Here is a 25,809-nt window from a genome sequence, read left to right as displayed (position 1 = left end):
TTCAGTACACCAGAGACACACAGAGCTACTATAGCATTTGGCAGGATCAAGAGAAGGCCAAAAAACTTTGTTGGTCTAGAACCTACATATATCCTAAGAACCTAGATGTCACTGGTGTCACATTCTAAATATTGCTCTTAAATAGGTTGGGTTGTCAGAATACAGTTAGTAAAAAAAAATGCAGTAAACTCCATCTAAATTGAGCCGGTTTAGTTCTAGATTAAGTACAGAAATCCGTTACACATAATTGATGATAAGAGAACTGATTTAAGGATGAGGGGCCTACCATCTCCTCCTCTACATATGACAGCTCTAGAGTCCCCAACATTTGCAACGAGCAAACGATCACCAACAAGGACAGCTGTTGATGCAGTTGAACCCGCCTCTCGGTTCTGGCTGTTCTCAGATTTCAAAAATTCTGCGTCCGTGTGGTTGTATGCATCAGCTGAAGGTAACAGCACAGATGAATTTCATAAGCCAAATATTATTGTTCTCTAAAAGCTCTTTCATAGTACAAAATGCAAATCAGCACCACCTATAGCTGATTTTGTATCGGTAATGAACTTTGGATGCCTGAGTAAGTTGCTGAAGAGGTTTTGTTTAACATACTCTGCTACTTGGGCACCGCCATGACCTACATAACCACTCATCAAAGCATCAAAGTCTAACGTTAGGATATTGAATGTATAAGCAACTCTCCACGAGAGAAATTTACCCTAGAAAAGGATTGAAAGAAGCAAGTTAATGAATGGGTTTTCTATGTCAGTTTTACCAAAAATTTGCAAATACAAAAAAAAAAAAAGATAAGACATTCTAAACATAACAAAGACAACAAAATACTGCAGAAATTTTACCATCAAAGACCCCAAACAAGCCAACAATTTCTCCATCAACGCTGTCAATTCGCGTCTCATAGAAGTCTTCCATCGAAGATCTTTTCCCCGGACAGCTTGCATACCCATAACCAAACTTCCCATCTTGACTGTCTTGAAAGAAATAAGCATGAGTTTTAATGTTAGATTGACACGCAAGAGTAGGATGTTTCTTTACAGCCTACTTTAGGCAACATATTCAACTGCAGATTCAAGAACCACAATTAACAGATAGGAAGCAGTTCTATGAGTTTATTCAGCGTAAAAGAACCATGTTTCCCATGTAAGTTCACACATCCATATCTGACGAACCATCTCATAACTTGTTTGTCAATTATTAAGGATCTAACTTATATTGAATTATTAAGGAATAAACGACTGTTTATACATAAAAAATAAATAAATAAATAAATCTCTTCCAATAACTAGCTAGTTTGTCTTCGAATTAGAACTCAAAATATATGAAGCGAATGCTAGCATAAGATCAGCTCGAAAATCGCACGAGATACGAAACATAAACAAATCTAGAAAAGAATATCGTAAGCCTTAATACGACTTCACAAGGAATAAACGAACGAGACCTGAGTCCTCCCCCGCTGACCGGAGCACCGTCTGCTTGAAGCCCACTGATGGAGTTCAAATACCCCATCTTCCCTCCGAAATATTCGCCCCCCAAACAAAGATCAAAGTGAGGGAAGATCCCACCGAAACCACCGAAACAAGAAGGCCGATCCAATCAGCCTGGAAAGAAACCCATGCCCGATTTCCTCACACTCGAATCAGCCGTCGATCCCCACCGCGACCAAATTCACCCCCTGCAATCGACATCCGATACCCCCTCCCCCCCACAAACGTTTACCACGTCGATCAACGGAAGCAATCTCGAACTCCAAAAAGAAAAGAGGGCAGATGAAGAGATCCTTCACCGAGAGACAGAGAGAGAGAGAGAGAGGAGACGCCGAGCACTGGTTTCGATCGCTGGCAACGGGGAAGAAACGTCGAGGGAGGAAACAACGGATTAATGGTGGGGGGTAGGCGGTGGGTTTTGAGTAGAAGTTAAAATGTATGAATGGATATGCTTAGGTCTCCATTTGGTACCGAAAATAAATAGATAAATAAATACACATGTCTCAAGAAAAATAACTTTAATTGAGCGTTAAAGTATAATTAATTAAGTTTAATTGACTAAATCGAAGATCTAATTAGCAATATATGAGCATACATAACAATGCTATAATAACAATCAAAACTTAAAAGGACAAAAAATGGTTGTAATAAATCATACATTTGTGTGTGAGAGGTCACTTCTATCTTTCCTTTGCGTGCTTGCATTGCTTAAGTGGTTGCCATCACGTAACCGCATGCCATCGTTATACTTGTCGCTTGTTTGGGTGTTCTTTTCGATGCATGATTATTCCATTTCTTATGAGATATATATATATATATCGGGAGGAAGCATAATATAATGCAGCTTAATTCCCGATGGAATTAACGTGATGAACACCGACATTTTCTCGAGCATAGTATATTAACATGATAGAGCTTTTTTTCTGGGGGATTACCGATGAAATCCATGTGGGGAAGACGAGCACGTCGTTGACTTCGATCGGAAGCTGTGGCGAGGATCGAAATGACTCAGGCAGTTGGCAAGTCAACGCCTCAATCCACCAATTTTTAGTGAGGATGAATGCGATGCAAATTCCCTGTTGCATTAATTTGGTGGTATTATATATAAACACAACAATTTTCATATTTATTGACTCGGTCAATCTCTGTAAGTCGATTGTCATTTGCCCCTCGAACAGCAATTTAATGCATATGAATGTGAGGGAATTCTCTCTTTTTTTTTTTTCTCCATAAAAGAGTCTCACGTTTTCAGAAATTTTCCGACATCAATTTTTTTTTTAACCTAATACCGATTACAATATTTTTAATACGATGTTATAGTATTTTAGTAATACCCAAAAAATAATATAATATAATATATTTATAAATATAATTATTTTGAAAATATTATTTTTTACAGTATTTTTATTTTATGTTATAGTATTTTTCATAATATAAAATATTATAACTATATTTTTTATTGCATTGACGATTGTTTCTTAGTATTACTGAAAATACTATAATTGGATCGATTCATCCAACTAGTCCACAGAAAAAGGAAAAAAAGAAAAAAAAAAAAAGGGTAGATAATTGGATATTTCAAGGATTAAGCAAAAAATTAAGCGCTATTAAAAATCTGAAAAATGAGAAGTTTCTTTTTTTAAAATCAATATGTGTATATATTGATTTATATGCTAAGTAAGCGGTGGTGGTTCGCTCGCCCGCGGCACCTCCCTTACGGCTTTCTTATTTAAGTTTCCGCGTCCCACCACCGTGCTTGTATGTATATATATACACATGTTCTTGTCATCCTCTGCGTCTTCTATCGACACAACTTTCTTCTTTAAGGACCGATTACCATATTCATAAACTCTGACCATGAAACTATATATATTTCATATTTATTGTATTAAAATAAAGTGAAAAAAATATCATTCTTCATATATTTTTATGAAAATGATAAATAGTAATTACATTTAAAATTACCATTTGAGATATCATATGAAAACCTCAGTAAGACATTATCCATGATGATAGGGGTAATAATGGCGACATGACGTGTCACGACGACTGCCCCACCTGGGCGCCACTCTGCCCAATGAGGAAGGCAATAACGCTGACTCGACACGCGCTGACGTCATCCACTATCAGGCAACGACTTCCGACCCCGTGCACTTGACCACGACAGGAGAGGACGACGACCGACCCTCGCCCATACCCTGCGACAGTCCGGTTCTCCACGCAACGTTAGTAACAGCGTCAGACGTCGTCAGAGGTACGATCCTGCCTCCCACAGGCGGGCACATCAGGTAACGCTAAACTACCCTATAAATACCCCCGAGTTCTAAACGAAAGGGGGGACTTCTCCACGGCAGAAAACTCCCTTCCACATCATCTGACTTGATCGTCGGAGGGGTCGGGCCGAGCTTCCGACCCGACCTGTGTGCAGGAACGAAGGCAAGGTCGCATCTCCCAGTCACCACGACGAGGCTTCACCCCCCACGCTACGTCCCATTCGGACCGCCGTGACCGGCCACCCCAGTTGTCCCGAGGAGCGCCGCGTCGGATCCCCGCGCATTCGGACCCGAACCAAGCCGCGTCGGCCCCGAGGCCACGGCATACAGTTGTTCCCCGTAACATTTTGGCGCTAGAAGGAGGGCATACTGCCCGAGACCTCCTCGGCCACAGCCTACCCGAGACCTCCTCGGCCACAGCTTGCCCGAGACTTCCTCTGCGCGGCCTGCCCGCCTAAGTAGCTCCTCGGCCACTGCCTGCCCGAGAGCTCCTCGACCCCATGCTGCCCGAGACCACTCCTGCGCGGCCTGCCCGCCTGAGGGGCCTACCACCCCTACAACCAAGCCCAACTTGACCGACGAACCACTACTTGAGGTTCCTCGGCCACCCAGAGCCACCACTGCACATCCAACCCTCGTCAATTGTCAAGCTCCATGATTCCCACACCCCTGGCAATGAACCGGCCTTCGCCCGACAGAGACGGTTCCTTAGAACCGAAGCCATGCCTCGGACTCGCCTTACGGCAACCGACGCATAACTTCCATTGGGGGGGGAATATGATGAGGGTAATAATGGCGATAAGACTCGGGCTGACGTCAGCTGTCTCGGATGACGCATCGCCCCTCGGTTGACCTGACAACACCTGGTCAAACAAGACCAGAACGCCAACCGAGGCACGTCACTATCCTACAGGAGCCCAGCCCCTCACGTGACGCCAACACTAGTGTCAGACGCTACCGGGAGTTCGATCCTGCTCCCTGCTAGCAGTCCTACGCACCACCTTCACTATAAAAACCCTTGCATGCCAAGGGAGAAAAGGAGGGAGAGGACAACACAAAAACACCCTCAAAACCACTCCACTCCACATCACTAACTTGATCGTTGGAAGGGTCAGGCCGAGCTTCCGACCCGACCTGTGTGCAGGAACGAAGACGAGGCGCCTCTCACCGGACGCACAGGCGAGGAGCCCCTTCCCAGAGGAAACGGCGACCCCCCTCCACGACCGAACCGACCCGAGCCGGCGACCTCTACAGTCCCGAGGAACCCCCCTGGGAGATCCCCGCCATTCGGACCCAGAACAAACCGCGTCGGCCCCGAGGCCACGGCGTAAAGTTGTTTGCACTAACACATGACATCTAACGTATCGAGAAAAAAAGAGGGAAAAGGAAGCAGAGGTTACTTGGTGTTCGGGGTTTTAGCATCATCCCATTTGAATCAAGATTTCGGTACTTTTTTTTGCCGGACAAGACTTCCTGAGATCTGACCACTGAATTAACCGACGATGAGTGATCTAATTATGAAGTTGCATGAGTTTTTTGCCTTTCCAAATCTAACTACAGATATAATTCCATTAAAGATTCTTATCTGTTGGGCACATAGCGCATTAGTTCAGCCCATAATGCTTTAATAACTCATAGCTCATATTAGTATTTTCTTTTCTTTTAACATAAATCCTAACTTTTTTAATCTAAACGTGTGCAGGTAAGGTTGAAAAAAGAGGACAATGACGATTGTGGACGAGGTTGAGAAGAAAAAAAAAAAAAGAAAGGAGAAACTGTAATATTGGCAATTAAGGGCAAAAAAAAAAAAAAAAAAAAGAGAGATGAAGATGAGAATAATGCAGAGGTTCCTTTTATGACTTAAAGCATGCGGTAAGTATTATTTAGTATGTTATATTTCTTTTTTTTCTTAAATTTCAAAGCATATGAATTCGTTGCCGACGTTGTATAGAGTGCAGATTGGTTATAGTTGCCGAATGACAAGATGTTGTTGCTCGACAGGGAACGCATGCATGCATGCATGCATATGAATCAACTAAACAATCCTCTTCTCTTTCAGGACATGTGAACTTTTTCTTGCACAACCTGTTTACTTTGCAGAACCTGTCTATGATATGTTATACCTTCTCGTAACAATTTTAATATTGTCTCCCAAGAAATCATTTCTTGCTGTTTCATTCACAATGGCAGAAAATTCTACTAACAGAAAACCCTCTATTTCATGATATTTAATCGTAGCATTGGACACATGAAAGACAAAAATTTTCATTCAACTTCTCTTCTCTTATCTACGAACAGTTCCTCTTCTTCACCGCATGGCCGAAGCGTATTAGAGTAAGGGATCAATAGTGGGTAACTGCATCCCAGCGATCCCAGCTTCTTGAGTTCTCCATCCTTTATATCATAGCTATATGCCTCGCTATCTACGGTGAAAACAAGTGACGTGGTCATCGCCACCTCTCTCAGCACGACGCAGCTCACGTTGGGGGGTTCCCTGAACCCTATCTGGCCCAAGCTCACCTCATGCACCCTTACCCATCCTGGCGGACCGTCGTTTGTCTTCCTCAGCAGCCACAGTCCGATCACCCAAGTACACATTTCGTAATGGATTAGGCACAGCGACTTCCCCTCCCACTTGCCTATTCCGATCGTGTCCAAGTAGGCGACGGCTGCTTCTTTCGGCAGAGGGATGATCTGCGTGCGCTCCTTCCTCACATCAAAGGCGACGACATAGTGGTCGATCCTCTCGTACGATTTCGAATGTGACGATGCCCAGAATACGACGTCGTCGCAGACCACCGGGTGCTCCAAATGTAGTTCCATCCGACCGAAGTCGAGTTCCTTGTCCATCGTCCACACCCTCGCAGACGAGTCATAGACCTGACAGCGGTGCAACGAGCTCCCTTCTGGGGTCCGTGAAAGGTAGACCAACTTGTAGCTTTTCGTCACCCCATCTCCATCGTTCATGAATCTCACCGCGATGCCGATGCCGCCCCATGTCCAATACTTGCTCGGCGGGGAGGGCAGCTGGCACCGAGTCCCACGGGCCGGGTTGTAGACGCATAAGGCATCATCTTTGTTATGCAAGACAAAGACGAGGCCACCCGCTGACCCAAGGATTACGACTTTCCTGTAGGACAAGAATTCGAGGCTGCTTCTGGGCACACCGGCGTAGGGGTCAATGAGGAAGAAGGGCCCAGGAATGTTGCGGATGTGGGGAAAGAAGCCGGAGATGACATTGTTGTGGTACGTCTGTGAAAGGAGAAAATGAGAATCTGATGAGAGCTGGCGAAAGGTCTTGCAAACAGAGAGGAGCCTAAAGAAGGTCTTTGCTGGGAGGTAGGAGAGGATCTCTGCCAGCAGGTTATCGGGAAGGGGACGACCGCTACTTCCGAGGTTGATGCTATGACTGCTATTGAGCATACCATCCATTCCAACCATCAGAGATTTGGAAAAGTACAACTGTCCATTATATAGAGAATAGAGAAGGCCGATGACTCTTAGTGTGAGAAGATATCGAACTTTCATCATCTGAAACTGAGAAATGTTTCGAGGACCGATTACCATATTCATGGACTCTTTCCATGATATATATATATATATATATATATATATATATTATATATATATATATATATATATATATATATATATGTATATTATATATATATATATATTCATATTTATTGTATTACATTAAAGCTAAAAACATATCATCTTCATATATTTTTGTGAAAATGACAATAAGTAATTACATTTAATATTACCATTTCAGACATCATATGAAAATAGTAGTTAATTATTAGATTTAGTGTGATCCTTCTAAGCACTCTCCTCTGTTAGACATTATCCATGATATCTAACTTGCCAAGTAAATGATAAAATTGATTTGAATTAAGAGCCTTAGTTATCACTAAGATCAATAGATAGTGAAAAGATCATTAAATTGCTCACGTTGCCTCTGATCACTACTTTTTCATAATTCAAATAAAGAAAATAATCATCTGAAAAAAAAAGCCATTTTTAGTTTCAAAATTTTCAGATAAACATAAGGATGCTAAAGATACAATAGTTGTGTGAGGGATTATTTTACTACTGATTTTGAATGTTTAAGGGTATTTTTAATTTATAGAATTGCTAATTTTTAAGGAATCTTGAAAAAAGAACATTCGACACTCGAGTAAATTGAAGACTTCCAAGTTAAGAATGCCAATATGAGCCTTAATTAAGAGTCTTAAGAATCAATCCACTTCAAACCATTTTTAGATAAATTAATTTGAGATGGTAGATTATGATACGAACAAAATGGACAAATGAGGGGTGACCATAACACCAAATCTTATCGCAATGTGACTTACATGAGTGTAGGACAAAAGCAAAATCCAATGTATTCGGGAAGATAGTGAGATTTGTTACAAGGATGATCAAATTAGGGTCGAAGTTGTGTCTTTTACTCCAATTTTTGGAATTAATCGATTGCTCAAACTTGGCCTACTCTACATATAATTTCTAATCTTAACTTTTCATACCCTTTGAATATAAGTAAATTTAAGATTTTCTAAGATCTATGGATTTTGGTAAAAAAGACTCGATCTAGATGACTACATAATTGAATTATTTAGTGGATGTTGGAATATCATAATGGTCCAACTGATTTTAATTTCATCATTTTCATCATAGGTGTATGCTTATTGATGATTGACTAAAGTTTTTCTTTTTCTTTTACTGATGCAAGACTCATAAAGTTATAAGTGGTTTTTAATCAATGTTATTATATAATTTAAATTATAAAATTCTTCCTAAAATCTTAATTGAACTTTTATTCCCCAAATTATCTCTCATGGGCAAACAATTTTTTACAATTAGCCAACGTTTAAGAGAATATTCTATCGACATAGGAGATTGTTGTTTTGGAGGTACAAATCTAGGGTAAAAGTCCTTTAGTGATAATTAAAATAAAAATTAAAAAAAAAAAACTTATGATAAATTATTTATTATCCCTCGATATGCTTTCATTCATTCATTCTGAAAATTGACCTTAGAGCTATTAAAGTAGCGAACCTTTGTCTTTTTATATTTATGTCATTATTACCCAAGTTGTTACATAAATTCTAAACCATGATTCCTCCCCATAAAATGCTTATTTCTGATTTTGATTGTAAAATTTTACAGATTCAACGATAACTTGATGATTAGAATGTTATGTTGTCTATTCAAATGAGGTAACTAAATCAAATTATGCATGATGACCAATATACAATAATTTATCTTTGTTTCTTGGATAACGAGAAGCCGAAATGATGAATTTAGTCAGGAATATTTTATTTATATTAATTTTTTAGTTATAAATTGTTACATTATACAAGAAAGAATATTACCACATTTAGGATTTTTTTCATTGGATTATAACATCATTCCATATATCAAAAGTCAAATAAATAAATATCACATTATTAATATATATAAATAATAAATATTTATTATAATTTTTTATTTATCAAAATATAAATTAAAAGTAGTCATAGGTTTTATTTAGAAATATAGTGATACTAACTCAAAAATAACTCAAAAATAAAATTCAACTAGCCCTAGTTAAAGGAATATTTGTTCTCAATTGAAATTTGGTATAGTATTATTGGTTGGTTACTTTAAAATTTTAAAATAAAGTAAAAAAATTCCGTAATACGAGGAGGAACCTTTATAAGGCAACTATAAAATAAATATATATTCAAAAGTTAATCATCATATTGACATATATCAAATGCTCGAAGGCATACTCGGAGGAACCTTTATAAACTCACAATAGTGAATGAAAATAAATCCATATTACACTCCTAACAACATAAATAATAGTATCTCTTACTCGTCAAAGTAAGGACATGTTGTTGAATCTCGGATTTTGATGATGAAATCAATTGATGTGTTTGTGATCTAATATGCATTTAAGTAACGCAGGACTAGCTTCGATCATAAAAGGCAAATTGATTAAAGTAGGAGAAATCAAACGTTAGGCCAAAGAGAACATATTAGAAGATTGGACGTCGGCTGGAGGATCGATCGACGTGTCGGTAGAAGGCTTCGTGTCATGAATTTAGGCATCGGGTTGAAGGATCAGACTTTACGCCAAGGAGATTGGAAGTTGCAAGAATCAACATGTCGATTGGGCAATACATCGAAGGATTGGACGAAGTGTCAGATGAACCAATGACATGTCGGACAACATAGGATTCGCTTGTAATCGACTATGTCTAGATTGAGTTAGTTTAGAGTCTAATTGAGTCAATTTAGAATGTAATTAGGTCAACTCAATTAGGGGATAATTAGGCATAAGTTAGGGCTGAGTTGGGTCGAATGGAATACCCACTCAGCCACTTAGAACCATGCTAGGCAGTGGCACCACCCATGGTGGGTGATAGAACCACTTGAAGCTCAACCTCCGAGGAGGTCCAGTCGATGGTACCGCCCAAAGTTGGCAGTGGTATCATCGGCCATAAAAGCTATCAAGCGATGTTACCACTAGAGCCTAGTCTCCGAGGCTCTGTCAAGTGGTGGTACCGCCAATATCCTAAAAATTGAGAATGAGACACTTTTAGGCTTCAATTTTTAATCTGTTTGGAGCCTATAAATACCTTTATCATCCCTGTTCAGATCACACAAGAATTGAGAACAAAAACAAAGATAAATTCTGTTGTAATCTTATGAGAGTTCTCCTTCTATAGTCTAAGGTTGATTTTTATTTAAGAGAGGAGTAAGTGGGGGTGTAAAGGTTCTCTCCTCAACTTGTCAAAAAGAGAATTGAGTTGTACGGGTAGTTGATCTTCGGTAATGGAAGCCGGTGGTCTCAACGAAAGAGCAATCAGAAGTGGACGTAGATCACGATAACCGAACTACTATAAAAATCTGGTTTGAATTTACTTCTTACTATTTACCTTTATTGCAAACTAAATTCATACTTTCACTAAGCTTCCGTACGCTTTCCAAGTTAATATTTTTTCGATACGATTTTTCATCGAACAAAATTTTTAAAACCAGTGATTTTAACGAAAGCACTAATTCACCCCCCCTCTTAGTACCGACTCAATCATAACACACGTTCTATCCAATAATAGATATAATAACTATCCGATCGTCATGTCTTATAACCTGTTAATCCTCAAAGGGAATCACCCTACCTGTCCTTAGTAGGAAAATAAAATCGTCTTATAACATGTTATGTCTATATAGAAATGAAATAATACATTGAAACATTTAAAGTTATCTTTCAAATATCATTAATGTTAAATAACATCAATTAGCTATCAATCAACTTGTATTATAACTCAATGTTTCAATTGAACTCGATTTAACTAGAACCTAATTTAATCGATCTCTAATCCTCATTTAATCGATTTTGAGAAGAGGTTACTTGGTGTTCTGGGTTTTAGCATCATCCCATTTGATTCAAGATTTCGATACCTTTTCTTGCCGGACAAGACTTTCTTGACCACTGAATTGCTCAGAATTAACCGACGATGAGTGATCTAATTATGAATTTGCATGAGTTTTTTTTTTCCAAATCTAACTACAGATATAATTCCATTAGAGATTCTTATCTATTGGGCAGATAGCTCATTAGTTCAGTCCATAATGAGCTTTAATAACTCATAACTCATACTAGTATTTTTTTTTTCTTTTAACATAAATCCTAACTTTTTTTAATATAGACGTGTGGCAGGTAAGGTTGAAACAAAAGGACAATGAAGATTGTGGACGAGGTTGAGAAAGAAAAAAAAAAGAAAAAGGAGAACCTATAATATTGGCAATTAAGGGTAAAAAAAATAAGAGAAGAAAAAAAGAATGAAGATGAGAATAACTCAGAGGCTCCTTTTATGACTTAAAGGATGCAGTAAGTATTATTTAGTATGTTATATTTCTTTTTTTTCTTACATTTCAAAGCATTATTCGTTTTTGTACACTAATAGTATGTTATTCGTTGTCTCCTCTCTTGAAATCGAACAAATCCCAAAAAGTTATATAGACAAGATGTTGTCTATCTAAGATTGTATAGTGCAGATTGGTTATAGTTGCAGAATGACAAGATGTTGTTGCTCGACAGGGAACGCATGCATGCATGCATATGAATCAACTAAACAATCCTCTTCTCTTTCATGAACTTTTTCTTGCACAACCTGTTTACTTTGCATTATTAAGTCAAAGTGAATTTGTCTATGATATGTTATACCTTCGCATAACAATTTTAATATTGTCTCCCAAGAAATCATTTCTTGCTGTTTCATTCACAATAGCAGAAAATTCTACTAACAAAAAACCCTTTATTTCATGATGATAAGGCATATTTTGTATTCCCGTCACGTCACAACCTCTGTCGCATCACGCCCCCACCAAGTCGGCACGAGAGTACCTCCCTGCACCGGGTTGGGACCTATACCGAGATGCACTCCCTCGTCAAGTATCGTCCCGAAAAACTCGGGGCATTCCAGGCACGTTCCGTGCATTCCGGACGTGCGACCACACAAAGGTACCATCTCGCAACTTGAGGATCGTTCACCGTATCAAATCCACGTACGACCGATCCTCGCATAATAGTATAAAAGCCCTTGACCGACATCTGGCCATGGGATGACAAAAAAAGGGGAAAAGGTAACCACCAACTTATTCTACGAGGGGCCAAAGTTGGAAACCCGCCGACGAGGGCCTTATGTGCTGGAGCTCGATCGCCTCCAGAAGCGCGACCGCCCCGATCGAAGTGGCACCTTCCCGGAAGACGATGGTAGCGTCCCAACTTCCTGACGTAATCGACCTCAACACCTCGTCCCATCGATCGTGAACTCCCGACATTAACCTGTGGATCAAGACCCCATCGGCGACGACGCATCAGGTCACATTTAATCGCAGCATTGACACAAGAAAGATAATTTTTCATTCAACTTCTTTCTCTTATCTACGAGAATGTATACATAATAGGAAATACAAACAAAAAGAAGGTCTCTTCACGTTGTTTCGAACAGTTCCTCTTCTTCACCGCATGGCCGAAGCGTATTAGAGTAAGGGGTCAACGGTGGGTAAGGGCATTCCAGCGATGCCAGCTTCTTGAGTTCTCCATCCTTTATATCATAGATATATGCATCGCTTTCTACGGTGAAAACAAGTGACGTGGTCATCGCCACCTCACTCAGCACGATGCAGCTCACCTTTGGGGTTTCCCTGAAACCTAACTGGCCCAAGCTCACCTCATGCGCCCTCACCCATCCTGGCGGACCGTCGTTTGTCTTCCTCAGCAGCCACAGTCCGATCACCCAAGTACACGTTTCGTAATGCATTAGGCACAGCGACTTCCCCTCCCGCATGCCTATTCCGATCGTGTCCGAGTAGGCGACGGCTGCTTCTTTCGGCAGAGGGATGATCTGCGTACGCTCCTTCCTCACATCAAAGGCGACGACATACTGGTCGATCCTCTCGTTCGAGAACGAATGTGACGATGCCCAGAACACGACGTCGTCGCAGATCACCGGGTGCTCCAAATGTAGTTCCAACCGACCGAAGTCGAGTTCCTTGTCCATCGTCCACACCCTCGCAGACGAGTCATAGACCTGACAGCGGTGCAACTTACTCCTTACTGGGTGCCGTGAAAGGTAGACCAACCTGTAGCTTTTCGTCACCCCATCTCCATCGTTCATGAATCTCACCGCGATGCCACCCCATGTACAATACTTGCTCGGCGGGGAGGGTAGCTGGCACCGAGTACCACGGGCCGGGTTGTAGACGCATAACGCACCATCTTTCCTATGCAACACAAAGACGAGGCCACCAGCTGACCCAACGATTTTGCCTTTGCGGAACAAGAATTCGAGGCGGCTTCTGGGCACACCGGCGTAGGGGTCAACGAGGAAGAAGGGTCCAGAAAAGTCGCGGTCGTGAGGAAAGAAGCCGGAGATGACATTGTTGTGGTACGACTGTGAAAGGAGAAAATGAGAATCTGATAAGAGCTGGCGAAAGGTCTTGCAAATAGAGAGGAGCCTAAAGAAGGTCTTTGCTGGGAGTTAGGAGAGGATCTCTGCCAGCAAGTTATCGGGAAGGGGACGACCGCTACTTCCGAGGTTGATGCTATGGGTGCTATTGAGCGTACCATCCATTCCAACGATCAGAGATTTGAAAGAGTCCAACTTATTGTCCATTATATAGAGACAATAAGTAATATATATATATATATATATATATATATATATATATATATATATATATATATATCATATTTATTGAATTATAATAAAGGGAAAAACATATCATTTTCATATATATTTTTATGAAAATGGCAATAAGTAATTACATTTAATATTATCATTTCAGACATCATATGAAAATGGAAGTTAATTATTAGATTTAGTGTGATCCTTCTAAGCACTCCCCTCTGTTAGACATTATCCATGATATCTAACTTGTCAAGTAAATGATAAAATTGATTTGAATTAAGAGTCTTAGTTATCACTAAGATCAATAGATAGTGAAAATATCATTAAATTGCTCACGTTGCCTCGGATCATTACTTTTTCCTAATTCAAATAAAGAAAATAATCATCTGAAAAAAGAAGAAGCCATTTTTAGTTTCAAAATTTTCAGATAAACATAAGGATGCTAAAGATAGAATAGTTGTGCGAGGGATTATTTGACTACTCATTTTGATTGTTTTAGGGTATTTTTAATTTATGGAATTGCTAATTTTTAAGGAATCTTGAAAAAAAGAACCTTTGACACTCGAGCAAATTAAAGACTTCCAAGTTAAGAATGCTAATATGAGCCTTAGTTAAGAGTCTTAACGATCAATCCACTTCAAACCATTTTTAGATAAATTAATTTGAGATGGTAGATTATGATTAGGATAAAATGGACAAATGCAGGGTGATCATAACACCAAATCTTATCCTACTGTGAATTACATGAGTGTAGGACGAAAGCAAAATCCAACGTATTTGGGAAGATAGTGAGATTTGTCACAAAGATGTTCAAATTAGGGTAGAAGTGGTGTCTTTTACTCCAATTTTTGGAATGAATCGATTGCTCAAACTTGGCCTACTCTACATATAATTTCTAATCTTAACTTTTCATACCTTTTGAATATAAGTAAATTTAAGATTTTCTAAGATCTATAAATTTTGGTAAAAAGACTCAATCTAGATGACTATACAATTGAATTATTTAGTGGATATTGGAATATCATAATGGTCCAACTGATTTTAATTTCATCATTTTCATCATAGGTGTATGTTTATTGATGATCGACTAAAGTTTTTTTTTAACCAATATTATTATATAATTTAAATTATAAAATTCTTCTTAAAATCTTAATTGAACTTTTATTCCCCAAATTATCTCTCATGGGCAAAATTTTTTTACAATTAGCCAATATTTAAGATAATATTCTATCGACATAGGAGATTATTGTTTCGAGGTGGTAAAGGTTCTTTAGTGATAATTAAAAAAACATATTAATTATCCCTCAATGTCCCAAACTTATTTATTATCCCTCCATATGCTTGCATCATTCATTCTAATTTAGTCGGGGCATATGAACTTTTTCTTGCACAACCTGTTTACTATGCGTTATTAAGTGAATTTGCCTATGATATGTTATACCTTCTCATAACAATTTTAATATTGTCTCCCAAGAAATCATTTCTTGCTGTTTCATTCACAATGGCACAAAATTCTACTAACAAAAAACCCTCTATTTCATGATATTTAATCGCAGCATTGGACACAAGGAAGACAACATTTTTCATTCAACTTCTCTTATCTTATCTACGAGAATGTATACATAATAGGAAATACAAACAAACAAAAAAAGTCTCTTCAGGTTGTTTCGAACAGTTCCTCTTCTTCACCGCATGGCCGAAGCGTATTAGAGTAAGGGATCAACGATGGTAAATGGCATTCCTGCAATGCCAGCTTCTTGAGTTCTCCATCCCTTATACTGTAGGTGTATGCATCTTCATGTGTGGCGAAAACAAGTAGCGTAGTCGTCGCCACCTCACACAGCATGGTGGACAGCACGTTGAGTGGTTTCTTGAACCCCATCCGGTCCGAGCTTATCTCATGCGCCGTCACCCAGCGTATCCCACCGTTGTTACTCTTCTCCAGCAGCTCTAGAGCGAACACCCGAGAAGACAGACGGTAATGAATCAGGCAAACCGACTTTCCCTCCCACTTGCCGATCCCAATGGTGTCGGAGGGATCGATGTTCATTCTTTCCGGCGGTCGGATGATCTGCGTGCACTCAGTCCTCAGGTCGAAGGCGACGACGTACGCATTAATCATCCTGCACGTTTCCCGCGCCGACACCCAGAATATGGTCTCGTCGTGGACCACCGGGTGATCCAAATCTATTGCGCCCCCTCCAAAGTCGAGACGCTTGTCCATCGTCCACTTCTTGGCCACCGAGTCGTAGACCTGGCAGCGGCGCAACGAGTACCACACCCAGGTTGATGAGAGGTACACCAGCTTGTAGTCTTTCGTCATGTCCCCATCGTTCATGAAGTTCACCGCGATGCCACCCCCCGGACACAAGTCCGAAGGTGCGCGTAGATGACACCGAGTCCTACGAGCCGGGTTGTAGACATATAAGCTACGGGTGGCCGCCCGGCGGTTGTCGTGCATGACGAAGACAAGGCCGTCAGCTGACCCAAGGATGAAGCCGTTGTTCTTGCTCAAGAATTTGCCAAAGGTTCTTGGCACGCCGGCGTAGGGGTCAACGAGGAGAAAGGAATTGAAGGCATTGCGGATCTTGACGAAGAATCCGGAGACGGCTTTGCAGAGATCTGATTGTGAATGGAGGAAATCAGACTTTTCCGAGAGCTCGTGGAAGGACTTACAGACAGGTTGGAGTCTGAAGAATGTCTTCGCGGGGAGGTAGGACAGGATCTCTTCGTGCAAGTCGTCGGGAAGCCGACAGCTTCCGGTTACGGGCTTCTCCTCACCCACGATGCCGATCTCGAGCGGAGGGTTCATCGCTGCAGCAAGAAATCTAGATTCGAAAACTGTATAAGAAATCTCACTGTGTATATATATACACACTTTAAACGTAGATATATATATATGTATCAAGATATACACATATCAATATATATATATATATATATATTTATATTTATATGTATATATCTATCTATCTATCTGTCTCTCTATCCCTCTCTGTCTACATATATATATATATATATATATATATATATATATAGAGAGAGAGAGAGAGAGAGAGAGAGAGATATAGATAGATATATACATATATATACATAGATAGATATATATATATATATATATATATATATATATATATATATATATATATATATATATGTGTGTATATATATGTATATATCTATCTATCTATTTCTCTATCCCTCTCTCTCTCTCTCTCTCTCTCTCTCTCTCTCTCTCTCTCTCTCTCTATATATATATATATATATATATATATATATATATATATATATCTATGTATATCTATCTATCTATCTATCTATCTTAACATTGGTCTTTTTTTTGACATGAGTTGAGTGCAACGCGAAGACACACACGTTGAAAGATGCATGCCTCGTTAGCAGCTCGTGTAGACGTTCTTCTCTTTATTTTGGTACTTCAACATCACCAAGAAATCATATTTTGGTCATATTGTCTATCTCTGCAAGCTATATGTGCTCATTATTGTTTCTGAGTTTCGTAAGCGATTTGTTTTTTTGTGATACATACATACATACATACTTTTTACCATTTATAAATAGGGATGTTTTTTGTTGGGGCCATACTCGACTGAAAATCCAATTGGGGTCTGAATCTGATAAGCTTTTGGATCCAAAATGAGGAGGACCCGTACCTAAGAAGATTCAGATCGGACATTCTAATTTATGTATCATCGGGTGGGTGAGATATAGGATCCATACTTGATCTTGTAATGTTAATGGATCCAAAATTTTAGGTTGGACTTCATATCTTGTATGGAGCCACGAGGGTTATGGGCATTCCTATCCCCATAAGACATGCAAACCACAGCAGATTTCCTTTTCTGCTTCATTCTTACGTGTGTTCGAAACAAGCATTCCTCCGTTGGAAGGCTAAACATTTATTTTCTCCCATTGGCATCCTCGCAGCCGGCGGTGTAATGGGATGTGTGAAGAGCGGCAGCCAGAAGTCATTAGTTGCCGGAGGGGTATCGGCTGCGTTATTGTGTCACGTGTACACCCAGCTTCCAGAACGACCTCTATACGCATCATCCCTGGGGTTAGGGGTTCTACCATGGCTATTCTGCTCAACACCGGCTATATCTATCTTTTTTCCCCCTTCTCCTTATGCTTACTTAACCTGCCTGTTTTACTTATCAGGTACGTCCGTGACTCTTCTAGCTGTAATGGGGTCTCGCAACAAGTAGTCTGGAAAGGTATTCCCTGCAGGTGTCGTTTCTCTTGTGTCCTTGATAATGGCCGGTGGCTATCTTCATGGAATTCTGCGTAGCAGTAAAACATTGTATGTTTTGAATAGTCTTCTTCGTGTTCTTCGTGGACTTGCAGTAACCTTTTCTTTTATGCAGCTTGACTGTGTTCTTGTCTACCCAGTCACAGTTTCTACTGTGCAAGAACTTGCATAATTTGGATGCAGTTTTGCTAGGAAATAGAACATTACATCAACAGGCTCTTCTAATGATGAAATAGAACATTTCATCATTAGGTTCTCTAAGGTTGTCAATTGTAGATGCTTGATGGTTTGCTTCACGAGGACATAAATGGCCAATGGCCAATTAGATCTTTCAAATAGGCTCTTCTAATGCCATATCCAATGCTCTCTTGATGGCTTTGTCGAAAGGTCTAATTACATATTAATCTTTGTAATTATTTATTTTTAATATTTTAATTTTTATATTTTAAAAAAATTACATTAAGATATCTATACTTTGGAATATTTACGAAAGTAAAACATTTGATCACATTACTCTAATAATCTCTATGTTGATCTATAATACCTTTTAAAAAAATAGTATAATTTCATTATACTACAAGCAAGCAAGCAGGAATTGGACACTAAGAAAGAGAAACCGAAGAAAAATTTTCATGCTATTTTTTGTCTCTCTACGGTAATGCATATATATATGACAGGGAAAAAGGAAAAAGTCAGCTCCTCTTCCTGACCGCATGGCCGAAGCCGAAGCGTATTAGAGTAAGGAATCAACGGTGGGTAATGTCACTTTGTATAGTGAAAACAAGTAACGTCACTCAGCATGATGGAGCTCAGCAAGTAGTGAAAACACCACCCAAGTACACATTTCGTAATGGATTAGGCACAGCGACTTCCCAGCTTCATCGGACCAACGAAGTCCATGCTATGGGTGTTGTTGAGCGTACCGCCCATTCCGACGATCAGAGATTTGAAAGAATACGACTGTCCAAGAGGGAAGGGGGTAATTACCGTACCCCGAGCCGCAGCAGGAACACGTTACCCTACTTCTTCGCCATGCCCACGAGGTTCCGGTGGTTGAGGTCGTTGCCGACCTGTAGCCAGTTTCCGAAGATAGGGAAGGAGACGGGGCCGGGAGGGGCGCCATTGGAGCCGGAGCGGGAGAATACGAAGAAGAGGAGGAGAGGAAGAGAGAGAAGGGAGGGAGATTGATCAGTGAACAGATGCTTGGCAGCGTACGTGCAGGCAACTGCCGCAAGGGTGAGCATGGCCGGCCAACTTTGTGGTGGAGGCAGCCATGGCGATGGTCGTTGGCTTCCTTCTTGTTGCCAGTGCTGGTTGGATGCAAAGGAGGGAGAGTGGACGGTGATTTATATGCCAAGTAAGCGGTGGTGGTTCGCTCGCCCGCCCGCCGCACCTCCCTTTCAGCTTTCTTGTTGAAGTTTCCGCGTCCCACCACCGTGCCTGCATGGATGTATATACACACGTTCTTGTCATTCTCTGCATCATATATCGACACAGCTTTCTTCTTTTAAGGACCGATTGCCATATTCATCAACTCTTTCCATGAAACTATATATATTTCATATTTATTGTATTACAATAAATTAAAAATATATATATCGTTCTTTATATATTTTTATGAAAATGACACATAGTAATTACATTTAAAATTATCATTTCAGACATCATATGAAAACAATAGTTAATTATTAGATTTAGTGTGATCCATCAAATCACTCTCCTCCGTAAGACATTATCCATGACATCTAACTTGCCGAGAAAAGAAAGGGAAAAGGAAGCAGAGGTTACTTGGTGTTCGGGGTTTTAGCATCATCCCATTTGATTCAAGATTTCGGTACCTTTTCTTGCCGGACGAGACATCCTGAGATCTGACCACTGAATTGCTCAGAATTAACCTCTTTTATTGGCAATTAAGGGCAAAAAAATAAGAGAAGAAAAAAAAAAAAGATGAAGATGAGAATAATGCAGAGACTTCTTTTATGACTCAAAGCATGCAGTAAGTATTATTTAGTATGTCATATTTCTTTTTTTTTTCTTACATTTCAAAGCATATAAATTCGTTTTTGTACACTAATAGTATGTTATTCGTTTTCTCCTCTCTTGAAATCGAACAAATCCCAAAAAGTTATATAGACAAGATGTTGTCTATCTAAGATTGTATAGAGTTCAGATCGGTTATAGTTGCAGAATGACAAGATGTTGTTGCTCGACAGGGAACGCATGCATGCATTCATGCATATGAATCAACTAAACAATCCTCTTCTCTTTCAGGACATGTGAACTTTTTCTTGCACAACCTGTTTACTTTGCATTACTAAGTCAAAGTGAATTTGTCTATGACATGTTATACCTTCTCATAACAATTTTAATATTGTCTCCCAAGAAATCATTTCTTGCTGTTTCATTCACAATGACAGAAAATTCTACTAACAAAAAACCCTCTATTTCATGATATTTAATCGCAGCATTGGACACATGAAAGACAAAAATTTTCATTCAACTTCTCTTCTCTTATCTACGAACAGTTCCTCTTCTTCACCGCATGGCCGAAGCGTATTAGAGTAAGGGATCAATGGGGAACTGCATCCCAGCCATCCCAGCTTCTTGAGTTCTCCATCATTTATATCATAGCTATATGCCTCGCTATCTACGGTGAAAACAAGTGACGTGGTCATCGCCACCTCTCTCAGCACGACGCAGCTCACGTTGCGGGGTTTCCTGAACCCTAACTGGCCCAAGCTCACCTCATGCGCCCTCACCCATCCTGGCGGACCGTCGTTTGTCTTCCTCAGCAGCCACAGTCAGTCCGATCACCCAAGTACACGTTTCGTAATGCATTAGGCACAGCGACTTCCCCTCCCACATGCCTATTCCGATCGTGTCCGAGCGGGCGACGGCTGCTTCTTTCGGCAGAGGGATGATCTGCGTGCGCTCCTTTCTCACATCAAAGGCGACGACACACTGGTCGATCTCGTTCGAGAACGAATTTGACGATGCCCAGAACACGACGTCGTCGCAGATCACCGGGTGCTCCAAATGTAGTTCCAACCAACCGAAGTCGAGTTCCTTGTCCATCGTCCACACCCTCGCAGACGAGTCATAGACCTGACAGCGGTGCAACTTGCTCCTTACTGAGTGCCGTGAAAGGTAGACCAACCTGTAGCCTTTCGTCACCCCATCTCCATCGTTCAAGAATCTCACCGCGATGCCACCCCATTTACAATACTTGCCCGGCGGGGAGGGTAGCTGGCACCGAGTACCACGGACCGGGTTGTAGACGAATAAGGCACCATCTGTCTTATGCAACACAAAGACGAGGCCACCAGCTGACCCAACGATTTTGCATTTGCGGAACAAGAATTCGAGGCTGCTTCTGGGCACACCGGCGTAGGGGTCAACGAGGCAGAAGGCTCCAGAAAAGGCGCTGTCGTGGGGAAAGAAGCCGGAGATGACATTGTTGTGGTACGACTGTGAAAGGAGAAAATGAGAATCTGATGAGAGCTGGCGAAAGCTCTTGCAAACAGAGAGGATCCTAAAGAAGGTCTTTGCTGGGAGGTAGGAGAGGATCTCTGCCAGCAAGTTATCGGGAAGGGGACGACCGCTACTTCCGAGGTTGGTGCTATGGGTGCTATTGAGCGTACCATCATCCATTCCAACGATCAGAGATTTGAAAGAGTCCAACTTATTGTCCATTATATAGAGAAGTAAGAGGGAAGGATGACGACTCTTAGTGTGAGAAGATATCCAACTCTCCTCGTTTGAAACAGAGAAATGTTTCGAGGACCGATTGCCATATTCATGTACTCTTTCCATGAAAATATATATATATATATTTATTGTATTACAATAAAGGGAAAAACATATCATTTTCATATATTTTTATGAAAATGGCAATAAGTAATTACATTTAATATTACCATTTCAGACATCATATGAAAATAGTAGTTAATTATTAGATTTAGTGTGATCCTTCTGAGCACTCCCCTCTGTTAGACATTATCCATGATATCTAACTTGCCAAGTAAATGAAAAAATTGATTTGAATTAAGAGCCTTAGTTATCACTAAGATCAATAGATAGTGAAAAGATCATTAAACTTTGTTACTTGAAATGGTAGGTTATGATTAGACGTTTTTATTTTAAAATCAATAATATATGTATATATTGAAACTCTTATTTCAACTTTGTTACTTGACTATTAAGACATTAAAGATTTATTATTAGACTCAAAAACTAATTTGTAGTGATTATATTAATTTGTAAGGACCCAAATTATATTGTAGAACTTTGCAAGAAAAATTATGTAAAAATGCCGCAGCCTGTCATACGCCCGCCGCAGCCGTCCTCATCGGCATTCCTGGGTGCGTTCATGTGCCACGCGGCGCTCCTAAAAGCCTCGGCTTTCGCTCTCAAGCACCGCGTCCCATCGTTTGCTGCCCGACCTCTATCCAGCAATCCCATCGCGGAGCCGAAGGCCTTCCTGATACCAAGTACGGATCGATGGAATTCGATGATAAGAGCCCATGTCGATTCCGGCCACTTCCACACCGCCCTCTCCCTCTTCTCCGCCATGCGAGAAGGCGGCGCTCGGCCGGATCACTACACGTTTCCCCTCGTGAACCGCGCGGCTTCGTCTCTTGCAAGTCGGATCGACGTCGGAGAAGCGATCCACTGTCTTGCAGTCAAAGCCGGCTTCGCCGGCGATGTCTACTTCTGCAACACGATGATGGAGGCGTACGTCAGAAATGGCGGAGTCGGCATGGCGCGTCAGGTGTTCGATGAAATGTGTGTGAGGGATGTGGTATCTTGGACATCCTTGATATCCGGCTACGCTGGCGTAGGCGACTTTGGTGAGGCCTTCGACTTGCTGCATCGAATGCGAGCGGAGGGCTTGCAGCCCAGCCCAGTTACACTGGCGGTCCTACTGCGCGCGTGCTGCGCCGCGGCAGACGTCGCAGGAGGGTGCCAATTGCACGGGTTCGTGATCAAGATGGGCTTCGGAGGCCATGAATTGGTTCAAAATTCGATCTTGACCATGTTCAGCAAATTGTCTTGCTTCGAGGTGGTGCAGAAGCTCTTCGACGACATCCAGAACAGGAGCGTTGCCTCATGGAACGTCCTCGTATCGATGTACTCTTCCATGGGAGATGTTTCCGGAGCCATAGATAGTTACGAGAAGATGAAGATGGAGTTGAGTCCCAGCAGCGAGACACTGACATCGCTCCTCTCTGCATTGGCGAAGTCCGAGGATCTTCGACTGGGCAAATGGGCACACTGTCATGCAGTAAAAGCTGGGCAGATAGATGCAATTCTGCATGCTTCTCTCGTAGATTTCTATGCTAAATGCGGAGAACTCGAATTTGCAGTCCAGTTATACGAAGAAGCTCAAACAAAGAGCAGCACTTTATGGTGCATCATGATGTGGGGATTTCTTCAGAATGGAGAATTCCTGGAAACAGTTCGCTTATTTCAAAGGATGCAAGAAGCTGGATTTATGCCCGGTAAGGATGCTCTAAGGGTTTTGGTCATGGCATGCTCGCATTTGGGTGTTTTGATGTGGGGTAAAGGAATTCATGGGTACTTGATAAGGAACAACACCCTGGAAGCTGGTGACTCAGATGATACAGCACTCGGAACCTCTGTTCTCAACATGTATGCAAAGTGTGGGAGCATCGACTTAGCACGAAGGTGTTTCGATAGAATAGCGGAGAAAGATATCGTAGCATGGACCTCGATGGTGGAAGGATACGCCGTCCATGGACTTGGCATGGAAGCTTTGGACTTGTTCTACCGGATGAAGGAGGAAGGTGTTAGACCAAACAGTGTCACCTTTCTGAGCTTGTTGTCTGCTTGTAATCACTCAGGACTTGTGAGAGAAGGCTGTGAGTTGTTCGACTGCATGATCACAAGATATTGTATCCGGCCTGAGATAAGCCACTACACATGCTTGGTGGACTTGCTTGGCCGATCTGGGAGGCTTGGTGAAGCTCTTGATGTGATCACCGGCATGATCGCTGAGCCTGATGGTCGAATCTGGGGAGCACTGCTTGCTTCTTGTAGGACTCATTCCGATAGTGTTCTTGGAAATTATGCAGCCAAGAAGCTTTTTGATTTGGAACCAGATAATATGGGCTATCAAGTTGTGTTGAGCAATATTTTTGCTGGTGACGAGAGGTGGGAAGAAACTGAAAGAACTAGGAAGTTGATGCACAGAGAAGAGGTAAGAAAGAAACCAGGTTGGAGCTGTGTTCAGGTGAAGGGGATGTCCGATGTGTTTGTTGCAGGGGACAAATCACACCCTCAAGTAGGCAAAATTTATGAGGTTTTGGGGTGTTTGGCAAGGCAGAGTGAAGAAAGCAGAGATTGTTAACATTCTCGGTTTCTATGCTGTTCATGGATCAAAAAGATGAGGCAAATTTATGGAAATCCCACATATAACTATTCATGAATGATATAAAACATGGGATATGCATGAGAAGATTTGAACTGTTAAAAGAATGGAAGGAAGGAAGGAAGGATACAAGACAAAAGGCAAGTACGACAACAGCAACAGAGAGCACTAAAACTGCTCCCGAAGCAACAAGCAGTGCCTCACTCATCTCTGACAAAGAATAGTCATTCTTCATGTACGCCAACCAACATAAGATTCCTGCTACATTTGCGAGCCTGTGCTAGCTAAAGACAACACAATGGTTCCTATAATGCTAAGCTGATGTTCTATCATCTGTTACTATTATGATCCAAATCCACTAAATCTTTCATCGAGCTAAGACCGGTTGGTGGACAGAGATCTCTCTCCTTATATCCTTTGGCTTTCATGCTGTCATAAACATAAGATACTACAGTTTTCCTCTGCATTCCAGCCAGCCATTAGTCTATGGAGGGGTGGAAAGTAGTGGAAACCGGAAAGGGTCGTGGCCAGGAGTCCGAAAAGCTCAAAAGATGGCTTTGCTTGTTAACCGAGATGTAAACCAGTGAGCTGAGCTGTAGAGATCCGTGGGGGCACCCCACCATGTGTACAGCCTATGTCACTTGCTACGATTGCAGCTTTTAATTGCCATCCATGTGGTCACTCCCTCCATCACATTATGATACCAGCTCCATATGTTCTGCCATCTCCTACATTTACTTACTGTACACCTGAATTAATAACTTGGATCTCAAACTGTACCCAGCTCTCACCCACATTAGGTTTGATTTCTGCCATCCTTGCGCAGAGGAAACGAAAGAAACATTGCAGAAACAGGACCAGCTATTGGACACTATTCCTTCTCATTTGGCACCCTAAAGAAACAAATATTGGTGATTCGTTAGCCTGCAATCTTCGTAAGGTGTGTCTTCCTAAGCCATTAAAGTTAAAATTATGGTGCCCTTTCTACAGGAATCTCTTCCTTCTACCTGCTGGCAGAAATTTAGAAGGGTTGTGAGGTACTGTCTGATCTAGAATCATGTGAAATACCTTAAGTTCCCATCTGTCTCTGCACAGACACTGATGGACTGTAACAACTATTATGAGGGAATTCCACAAGTTTGCATCCCAAGACACAGTAATTTGGGTTCCTTGACGGTGTTAGATTGCA

The 25,809-nt window shown here is 41.1% G+C and overlaps 2 protein-coding genes across 2 annotated transcripts; one reads left to right on the top strand and one right to left on the bottom strand.

Annotated features, from left to right (window-relative positions):
• Positions 1–50: 50 nt before the first annotated feature.
• On the bottom strand, positions 51–2,088 carry LOC135666089 (probable protein phosphatase 2C 59). The gene is made up of 4 exons (XM_065177618.1): positions 1,454–2,088; positions 855–982; positions 536–634; positions 51–445 (listed from the first exon to the last, which is right to left on the bottom strand). The coding sequence occupies exons 1-4, from the start codon at positions 1,519–1,521 to the stop codon at positions 216–218; spliced, it is 525 nt and encodes a 174-aa protein (XP_065033690.1). The 5' UTR covers positions 1,522–2,088; the 3' UTR covers positions 51–215.
• A 20,411-nt stretch (positions 2,089–22,499) lies between these two features.
• Positions 22,500–25,351, top strand: LOC135666111 (putative pentatricopeptide repeat-containing protein At1g56570). The gene has a single exon (XM_065177651.1). The coding sequence runs from the start codon at positions 22,539–22,541 to the stop codon at positions 24,597–24,599; it is 2,061 nt and encodes a 686-aa protein (XP_065033723.1). The 5' UTR covers positions 22,500–22,538; the 3' UTR covers positions 24,600–25,351.
• Positions 25,352–25,809: the final 458 nt, after the last annotated feature.

The sequence above is a fragment of the Musa acuminata genome, unplaced genomic scaffold (assembly GCF_036884655.1).
Source record: "Musa acuminata AAA Group cultivar baxijiao unplaced genomic scaffold, Cavendish_Baxijiao_AAA HiC_scaffold_1072, whole genome shotgun sequence".
Lineage (NCBI taxonomy): Eukaryota > Viridiplantae > Streptophyta > Magnoliopsida > Zingiberales > Musaceae > Musa > Musa acuminata.
The sequence above is the reverse complement of the archived record's forward strand: the minus strand, read 5'-3'. Positions and strand labels throughout refer to the sequence as shown.